This window comes from Salvelinus alpinus, chromosome 30, assembly GCF_045679555.1.
Source record: "Salvelinus alpinus chromosome 30, SLU_Salpinus.1, whole genome shotgun sequence".
NCBI classification, from domain to species: Eukaryota; Metazoa; Chordata; class Actinopteri; order Salmoniformes; family Salmonidae; genus Salvelinus; species Salvelinus alpinus.
Genome location: NC_092115.1, coordinates 2,324,427 through 2,334,305, shown reverse-complemented (window position 1 = coordinate 2,334,305; position 9,879 = coordinate 2,324,427). Strand labels below are relative to the sequence as shown.

Here is a 9,879-nt window from a genome sequence, read left to right as displayed (position 1 = left end):
CTTCTTCTCTCTCTCTCTCTCCCTCTCTCTTCTTTCTCTCTTAACCCTCTCTCTTCCTTTCTCATTTTCACTTTCCCCCTCTCTCTCTTCTTTCTGTCTTACCCGTCTCTCGCTCCCTTGTTCTCTGACCTTTGCTTCCCTCTCTCCCCCCTTTCTCCCTCGACCTCCGCCCTGTCTCTCCACTCTGTAAACATATTTTTCTCTCTGAAACAGTGATCTCAATGGAAACTCTGATTCCCTCTGTAGTCTCACAGTATACACACACACACGTTAACACAAACACACACACACGTTACCACAAACACACCCAGTTTTAAATGTTTCCTTACTCCTACACATATCAACCAAGACCCCCCCCCAACCCCCAAACACTCTCGACATACAGTACCTCCCAACTCCTCCTCCTCGCTTCCTTTCAAAACCACAAGGTGGCTCTCTAACTCTTTCTGGGAGTCACAACCTCTCTCTCTCCCACCCCTCCCCTCTGTCTCTCTCCCACCCCTCCCCTCTGTCTCTCTCCCACCCCTCCCCTCTGTCTCTCTCCCACCCCTCCCTCTGTCTCTCTCCCACCCCTCCCCTCTGTCTCTCTCCCACCCCTCCCCTCTGTCTCTCTCTCACCCCTCTCACTCTATTTCAATCCCTCTCTCTCTGTCTCTTTCTCTATCTGTCTCTCTCTCACCCCTCCCACTCTATTTCTCTCTCACCCCTCACCCTCTATTTCTCTCTGTGTCTCTCTCTCTCGGTCTCTCTCTCTCGGTCTCTCTCTCTCTCCCCTCCCCCTCTATTTATCTCTCTCTCTCTCCCTCTGTCTCTCATTCTGTCCCTGTCTCTCTCTCTCTTTATTTCTCTCTCTCTCTGTCTCTTTCTGTCTCTCTCTCTCTCCCCCTCTCTCTTCCATGTCAGGTCAGATCTGGACACAGAAGTAAAACAGATGTGTGGAAACTCTTCCCTCTTGCCCTCAGCAACACACACATAGTCACACACTGGTACACACACACATGGACACATACACACACATGGACACATACACACACACTAGAGCGAGAGAGAGAGATTTCATTAAACATTGGCTAAAATATATATACAACAAAAAGGACAGTAGCGTTTGTCATCTGTTTTTCATAGTGTACTTAGACTGAATGTGTGATATTGACCTAACATGATTGCACTGTGTTACACCAGGTGTAATGTATGTATGTTTACTAGGTAGGCTGTCAAAAAAAACTACAATCAAGCACAAGTTGATTTTCCCTTTTCCATATGTTTGTCACAAGGTCCCTTAGACACTGGGAGAGGCTGACAGAATCACCACTAAAACTAAATAAAGACGTGACAACATCAAGCTACAGATGTAGGTCTATACGAATAGTGTGTTTCTTATGTAGATATGCATGAGCGTTGGACACTTCTGCGATCTAGATCATAGCATAGTTACTGCGTGAAATGTACTTTTTTTCTGAAGAAGAAGGCGCGTCAACTCCTCTTCTTCCTCCCTCCTCTTTGCGAGGCGTTCCATATGCTGGTCCTCTGCTGCGCGCTCCCGTGTTGGCTCGGGGGTTTTAACTGACTAACGGAATAAGAACATTGACTCCCGGTTTCATCCATCTTCTGAAGTTCAGTTCGGAGGTTCGGGTTGGAGACGGTTGGGGGTGTTTTGGGTTTGAAAGTCTAGTTTTAACAGAATAAAAGGCATGGAGGCTCGTGGAGTTCTCTCGCTGCTGTGCGTTGCGCTGTGTGCTGGGGCGCTCGCACAGCAGACCGACAGACCCAAGTTCTGGGGTGAGTTTATAAAGTTTGTTTCTAGATAAGAAACGGACTTATTGTTCCGTGTTGTCCAGGTATTGTATGTCTATGTAATTATTAGGGAACTAAACAAGCTATTTGAGGTGAGAAACAAGATGGAAAGCACGGAGAACGAGAGAGAGAAAATCGGGATGGTTTCTGGCGAGTCTCTGCGTCTTGGCCAGATGTTGCGTTGGAAGTTTAACAAACAGCCTGTAGGAGCTACAGCGAGCTTAGTAAAATAGATAATGCTTAAATCATATATTAGGCCGTGCCTAAGCTAGCAGAATTGCTGAGCTGGTTTGGTCGTTGGTTCTACTGCATGTAGTTAGGCTACAGTCTATCTAGCTCTCACAGCTGCATAGTATGCTTAGAGTGGGATCGTCAAAGTGTTATCCTCGCCACAGTCTAACTTACCACTAGGGGAGTGAAACTGACCGTAGGTCAACGTTAGGGGCAAGCAATCACTCAATCAATCACTCAATCAATCACTCAATCAATCACTCAATCAATCACTCAATCAATCTGTGTAAATTGCTGGGATTTGAATTTAAATCCAATGCAGGATGCAGAATCATTATATTTCTGATGTTGTTGATTGAATTGAGGCCTTAGTCTAAACATATTGTAGTTGAAATATTACTTTTTATTTTGTTATTTGAAGTAGTACTGTAATGTAATGCAGCTGGTCATAAAATCAGACTAAAAGGCTAAAAGAAAAATGTAAAGTACAAAACTGTTGTATCAATTGTGCTAAATTGATACAACAGTTTTGTACTTTACATTTTTCTTTTAGCCTTTTAGTCTGATTTTATGACCAGCTGCATTACATTTGGTGGCAGCAGTGGGATGTAGGCCTACTTAACTCAATAGTTGGCAACCAGCTAGTTGCCAGCTGGGCCAGCTCAATCTCTAGATATTTTCCCAACCAGTCCTGAGATTCGAACCGGCAACCCAGCTCTCTAACCTTGAGACTACCGCCATTGAGTAACAAATGTTATTGTGTGATTGTGTGTATATGAATCATTTAATTCCAAAATGCTATATATACATTTTCAGAAATGTAGGTAAATGAGCTTTTGCTGATTTATAGAAATTCTGAAAGAGATTGGTGAGTTTTTTCACTATCTAATCATGGACGAATAATAATGTTTTTTTTAATGCTATATATCTGCCTCACCCACATAAAAAAATACTATAGTTTACTATAATATAAATACTTTACTATTATAATAGTTCAACAACTGTTGTGTTTTTAGGAGTGTAGTGGTTCTGCTGACTGTAGTGTTTTTAGGAGTGTATTGTAGTATTTACTGTAGTGTTTTGGCAGACTGCATTATACTGTAGTATTTACTGTAGTGTTTTTCCATATATTACTATAGTACACTATAGTATTTCCAGTTTACTATAGTATAACTACTGTAGTATTACTATACTTAAACTATATTATATATTATAGTATTTGCTGTAGTGTTTTTGCAGACTGCAGTATACTGTAGTATTTTCTGTATTGTTTTTGAGGACTGCAGTATACTGTAGTATTTACTGTAGTGTTTTTGCAGACTGCAGTATACTGTAGTATTTACTGTAGTGTTTTGCAGACTGCAGTATACTGTAGTGTTTTGGCAGACTGCATTATACTGTAGTATTTACTGTAGTGTTTTTGCGGACTGCAGTATACTGTAGTATTTACTGTAGTGTTTTTGCAGACTGCAGTATACTGTAGTATTTACTGTAGTGTTTTTGCAGACTGCAGTATACTGTAGTATTTACTGTAGTGTTTTTGCAGACTGCAGTATACTGTAGTATTTACTGTAGTGTTTTTTGCAGACTGCAGTATACTGTAGTTTTTACTGTAGTGTTTACTGCTCTTTTCTATATTCTGATGGGAACACAATTATGGTCTACACTTTTAGAAAAAAAGGTGCTCTCTAGAACCTAAAAGGGTTCTTCAGCTGTCCTCATAGGATAACCCGTTGAAGAACCCCTTTTGGTTCCAGGTAGATCCCATTTGAGTTCAATATAGAACTCTTTACACAGAGGGTTCTACATGGAATCCAAAAGGGTTCTACCTGGGAAGAAAAGGTTATCCTATGGGGACAGCTAAAGAATCATTTTTTCTAAGAGTGTATACTTGGCATGTAGGTTTATCACTTATGGATAGCTCAAATTGGGATATGGGGGGAGGGAATGGGCAGGGTATATGCAAATTAAATAATGTAGTATTACTATACTTTAAAAAACTATTGTATTTGCGGACTGTACTGTTTCTGTGGACATTACTGTATTTACTACAGTGTTTTTGTGGATAATACTGTACTATACTGTAGTATTAACTATGGTGTTCTACAGTATACTACAGTATTTTTGTGGATACTACTGTACTATACTGTATGTAGTATTATTAATTATATAGTAAGTACTACACATGATTGAAGGGTACTACAGTGTATAGTATAGTATTCTACACTTTACTACAGTTTACTACATAATTCTATAGTAAGTACTGTAGTATTCTATAGCAAACATTTGTTTTTCTTCCTATGTTGACATCGGTGTGTGTTCAGAGTGTCCGGTGGACCTGTTCTTTGTGCTGGACACGTCTGAGAGTGTTGCTCTGAGGGCCAAACCTCCCAACTTCTACATCGACCAGATCAAGAGCTTTACTGAACGCTTCATCATGGAGCTCAAAGAAATGTAAGATACACACACACACACTATGACTGTCCATTTCGGAACGCTGATATTACTTGATGAGTACACAGTATTGTTCATTGTGAATGTGTACATTTACAAAAATGCTGTGTTGTTTGGATGACCCAACTGCTGGGTTGAAGGCTTTGGGTAACTTAGTTGTTTTCTTTAAAAGGAGCGAGTGTGGGTTGTTGACGCTGGGTTATTGAGATGTGGGTCAGATCAGAAGTATCTTGGTAGGAGCATAGCTTTTAGATAGTTATTTTTGGTCTCCTGTGAGAGTAAATGTTAATTCCGTTTTTTTTCCTGTTGTATTGTTAAGGTTCAACACTGACACTTTTGTAGCTTTAATTAAGCTTAAACAAATGTATGAGTTCCTCAAAAGCTTATGACTATACCAATGTTGGGATAGTTACGACTTTTTTACGAAACGTAATCAGCAATGTAAAATTATTCATAATGTATTAGAATATGTAATATACACAAATATTCAGGGGGTTTTAAATTTGCAATGTTAAACTTAACATGATGAACAGGAATGACATTTACTCTCACAGGTGGCCAAAAATAACTATCTGAAAGCCACGCCCCTAATAGGCTGGCTTCCTGAAAATAACCTATGGATTAGATTAAAGACCCAGCTGCTGGGTCAACCCAGCATGAAAGTGAATAAAAACCGTACTGATGGTTAAATTAATCCATGTTTGGGTATTCCGAACCAATATGTTGGATTATTCACACAACCCAACCCTTTGGCTAAAGGGTTATTTGGTTGTCCCCATAGGAGAACCCTTTGGCTAAAGGGGGATTTGGTTGTCCCCATAGGAGAACCCTTTGGCTAAAGGGTGATTTGGTTGTCCCCATAGGAGAACCCTTTGGCTAAAGGGTGATTTGGTTGTCCCCATAGGAGAACCCTTTGGCTAAAGGGTGATTTGGTTGTCCCCATAGGAGAACCCTTTGGCTAAAGGGTGATTTGGTTGTCCCCATAGGAGAACCCTTTGGCTAAAGGGTGATTTGGTTGTCCCCATAGGAGAACCCTTTGGCTAAAGGGTGATTTGGTTGTCCCCATAGGAGAACCCTTTGGCTAAAGGGTGATTTGGTTGTCCCCATAGGAGAACCCTTTGGCTAACCCTTTTTGGTTGCAGGTATAACTATTTTGGTTCCAAGTAGAACCCTTTAGGGTTCCATATAGCACCATTTCTACAGATGGTTCTACATGGAACACAAACGGGTTTTACCTGGAAACCAAAATAGTTTTACCTGGATCGAAAAAGGGTTCCACCTGGAAACAAAAGAAGCCGAAGAACACTTTTGGGAAAAATCTTTCTAAGAGTGTGTAGGTCCTGTTATAGGTAGGTTCTGTAGGTCCTGTTATAGGTAGGTTCTGTTATTGGTAGGTCCTGTAGGTCCTGTTATAGGTAGGTCCTGTAGGTCCTGTTATAGGTAGGTCCTGTTATAGGTAGGTCCTGTTATAGGTAGGTCCTGTAGGTCCTGTTATAGGTAGGTCTTGTTATAGGTAGATTCTGTAGGTCCTGTTTGAGACTTACTGTAATGGTGAAAGTAATTTACCTGTAGTTACATTGTTTTGTGTGATATGACATATATTCTTCTCTCTCTGTCTAATGTCTTTGCTAGGCGCCAGCCATGTGACCGCTCCCTGACGTGGAACTCCGGAGCGCTACACTACTCTGATGAGATCATCTTAGTGCGCCAGCTGAGTGACGTCGCCACCGAGCGCCAGGCGCTCATCAGTGACATCAAAGGCATCAGCTACATCGGCAAGGGAACACACACTGACTGTGCCATCAAGAGAGGCATCGCTGAGCTGCTCATAGGGTAACACACACACACACACACACACACACACACACACACACACACACACACACACACACACACACACACACACACACACACACACACACACACACACACACACACACACACACACACACACATACTGCTTCTACACCTGTATTGCTTGCTGTTTGGGGTTTTAGGCTGGGTTTCTGTACAGAACTTTGAGATATCAGCTGATCTAAGAAGGGCTATGTAAATAAATTTGATTTGATTGGATTTGAAAAATGCTCATGTCCCTAATTGCCCTCTGACCACAACCCTTCCCCTGGACCCTCTAATTTCCCAGTGGTTTTTCCTTCTCCTTCCTTCACTGTGTGTGTGTGTGTGTGTGTGTGTGTGTGTGTGTGTGTGTGTGTGTGTGTGTGTGTGTGTGTGTGTGTGTGTGTGTGTGTGTGTGTGTGTGTGTGTGTGTGTGTGTGTTCAGGGGTTCCCACTACCAGGAGAATAAGTACATCGTCGTGGTAACGGACGGTCATCCTCTAACAGGATACAAGGAGCCCTGTGGTGGGTTACAGGAAGCTGCCAATGAGGCCAGGCAACACGGGGTTAAAGTCTTCTCCGTCGCCATATCACCTGACCAGGAGGTACGACACACACACATAGACATAACCTTTTTAACCCGACCATGAGGTATGATATCATTGTAACAGAGGTAGGTAACCTCGTCTGACTCCTGAAGACTTGCGTTGGCTCTCTGAGCTGTAAGGCCGAGGCTTTAGCTCAGTAGGTTTAACATGTGTCTTGTGGCACGCAGGATACCTACTTTTCTACATCTGCCATCTGCTGGGCGGCAGGTAGCCATCAGGTAGCCATCTGGTAGCCATTTTCAGAGGACCAGTAGCCAGAAGGTTGTTTGTTCAATGTGCTCCAGGGGTGCTGTCCTGTGACTGACCCTCTGCTCCAGGGGTGCTGTCCTATGACTGACCCTCTGCTCCAGGGGTGCTGTCCTGTGACTGACCCTGTGCTCCAGGGGTGCAGTCCTGTGACTGACCCTCTGCTCCAGGGGTGCTGTCCTGTGACTGACCCTCTGCTCCAGGGGTGCTGTCCTGTGACTGACCCTCTGCTCCAGGGGTGCTGTCCTGTGACTGACCCTCTGCTCCAGGGGTGCTGTCCTGTGACTGACCCTCTGCTCCAGGGGTGCTGTCCTGTGACTGACCCTGTACTCCAGGGGTGCTGTCCTGTGACTGACCCTGTGCTCCAGGGGTGCTGTCCTGTGACTGACCCTGTGCTCCAGGGGTGCTGTCCTGTGACTGACCCTCTGCTCCAGGGGTGCTGTCCTGTGACTGACCCTGTGCTCCAGGGGTGCTGTACTGTGACTGACCCTCTGCTCCAGGGGTGCTGTCCTGTGACTGACCCTCTGCTCCAGGGGTGCTGTCCTGTGACTGACCCTCTGCTCCAGGGGTGCTGTCCTGTGACTGACCCTCTGCTCCAGGGGTGCTGTCCTGTGACTGACCCTGCTCCAGGGGTGCTGTCCTGTGACTGACCCTGTGCTCCAGGGGTGCTGTCCTGTGACTGACCCTCTGCTCCAGGGGTGCTGTCCTGTGACTGACCCTCTGCTCCAGGGGTGCTGTCCTGTGACTGACCCTCTGCTCCAGGGGTGCTGTCCTGTGACTGACCCTGCTCCAGGGGTGCTGTCCTGTGACTGACCCTGTGCTCCATGGGTGCTGTCCTGTGACTGACCCTCTGCTCCAGGGGTGCTGTCCTGTGACTGACCCTGTACTCCAGGGGTGCTGTCCTGTGACTGACCCTGTGCTCCAGGGGTGCTGTCCTGTGACTGACCCTGTACTCCAGGGGTGCTGTCCTGTGACTGACCCTGTGCTCCAGGGGTGCTGTCCTGTGACTGACCCTGCTCCAGGGGTGCTGTCCTGTGACTGACCCTGCTCCAGGGGTGCTGTCCTGTGACTGACCCTCTGCTCCAGGGGTGCTGTCCTGTGACTGACCCTCTGCTCCAGGGGTGCTGTCCTGTGACTGACCCTGTGCTCCAGGGGTGCAGTCCTGTGACTGACCCTCTGCTCCAGGGGTGCTGTCCTGTGACTGACCCTCTGCTCCAGGGGTGCTGTCCTGTGACTGACCCTCTGCTCCAGGGGTGCTGTCCTGTGACTGACCCTGCTCCAGGGGTGCTGTCCTGTGACTGACCCTGCTCCAGGGGTGCTGTCCTGTGACTGACCCTGCTCCAGGGGTGCTGTCCTGTGACTGACCCTGCTCCAGGGGTGCTGTCCTGTGACTGACCCTGTGCTCCAGGGGTGCAGTCCTGTGACTGACCCTCTGCTCCAGGGGTGCTGTCCTGTGACTGACCCTCTGCTCCAGGGGTGCTGTCCTGTGACTGACCCTCTGCTCCAGGGGTGCTGTCCTGTGACTGACCCTGCTCCAGGGGTGCTGTCCTGTGACTGACCCTGCTCCAGGGGTGCTGTCCTGTGACTGACCCTCTGCTCCAGGGGTGCTGTCCTGTGACTGACCCTCTGCTCCAGGGGTGCTGTCCTGTGACTGACCCTCTGCTCCAGGGGTGCTGTCCTGTGACTGACCCTGCTCCAGGGGTGCTGTCCTGTGACTGACCCTGCTCCAGGGGTGCTGTCCTGTGACTGACCCTCTGCTCCAGGGGTGCTGTCCTGTGACTGACCCTCTGCTCCAGGGGTGCTGTCCTGTGACTGACCCTCTGCTCCAGGGGTGCTGTCCTGTGACTGACCCTGCTCCAGGGGTGCTGTCCTGTGACTGACCCTCTGCTCCAGGGGTGCTGTCCTGTGACTGACCCTCTGCTCCAGGGGTGCTGTCCTGTGACTGACCCTCTGCTCCAGGGGTGCTGTCCTGTGACTGACCCTGCTCCAGGGGTGCTGTCCTGTGACTGACCCTCTGCTCCAGGGGTGCTGTCCTGTGACTGACCCTCTGCTCCAGGGGTGCTGTCCTGTGACTGACCCTCTGCTCCAGGGGTGCTGTCCTGTGACTGACCCTGCTCCAGGGGTGCTGTCCTGTGACTGACCCTCTGCTCCAGGGGTGCTGTCCTGTGACTGACCCTCTGCTCCAGGGGTGCTGTCCTGTGACTGACCCTCTGCTCCAGGGGTGCTGTCCTGTGACTGACCCTGCTCCAGGGGTGCTGTCCTGTGACTGACCCTCTGCTCCAGGGGTGCTGTCCTGTGACTGACCCTCTGCTCCAGGGGTGCTGTCCTGTGACTGACCCTCTGCTCCAGGGGTGCTGTCCTGTGACTGACCCTGCTCCAGGGGTGCTGTCCTGTGACTGACCCTCTGCTCCAGGGGTGCTGTCCTGTGACTGACCCTCTGCTCCAGGGGTGCTGTCCTGTGACTGACCCTCTGCTCCAGGGGTGCTGTCCTGTGACTGACCCTCTGCTCCAGGGGTGCTGTCCTGTGACTGACCCTGCTCCAGGGGTGCTGTCCTGTGACTGACCCTCTGCTCCAGGGGTGCTGTCCTGTGACTGACCCTCTGCTCCAGGGGTGCTGTCCTGTGACTGACCCTGCTCCAGGGGTGCTGTCCTGTGACTGACTCAAGTACTACGGTGTTCCAGAACACTGACTTGATGTTGGTTTAGTTGT

General features: G+C 47.8%; 1 protein-coding gene across 1 annotated transcript in view; it reads left to right on the top strand.

The window, feature by feature from the left end:
• Nucleotides 1-1,505: 1,505 nt before the first annotated feature.
• The window catches only part of LOC139560231 (collagen alpha-1(VI) chain-like), a 57,235-nt gene continuing 48,861 nt past the window's right edge, over nt 1,506-9,879 (top strand). Inside the window, exons 1-4 of the mRNA XM_071376811.1 lie at nt 1,506-1,779; nt 4,350-4,479; nt 6,112-6,312; nt 6,761-6,920. Coding sequence (XP_071232912.1) covers nt 1,692-1,779; nt 4,350-4,479; nt 6,112-6,312; nt 6,761-6,920 — 579 coding nt within the window. The 5' untranslated portion in view covers nt 1,506-1,691. The remainder of the gene's footprint in view (nt 1,780-4,349; nt 4,480-6,111; nt 6,313-6,760; nt 6,921-9,879) is intronic.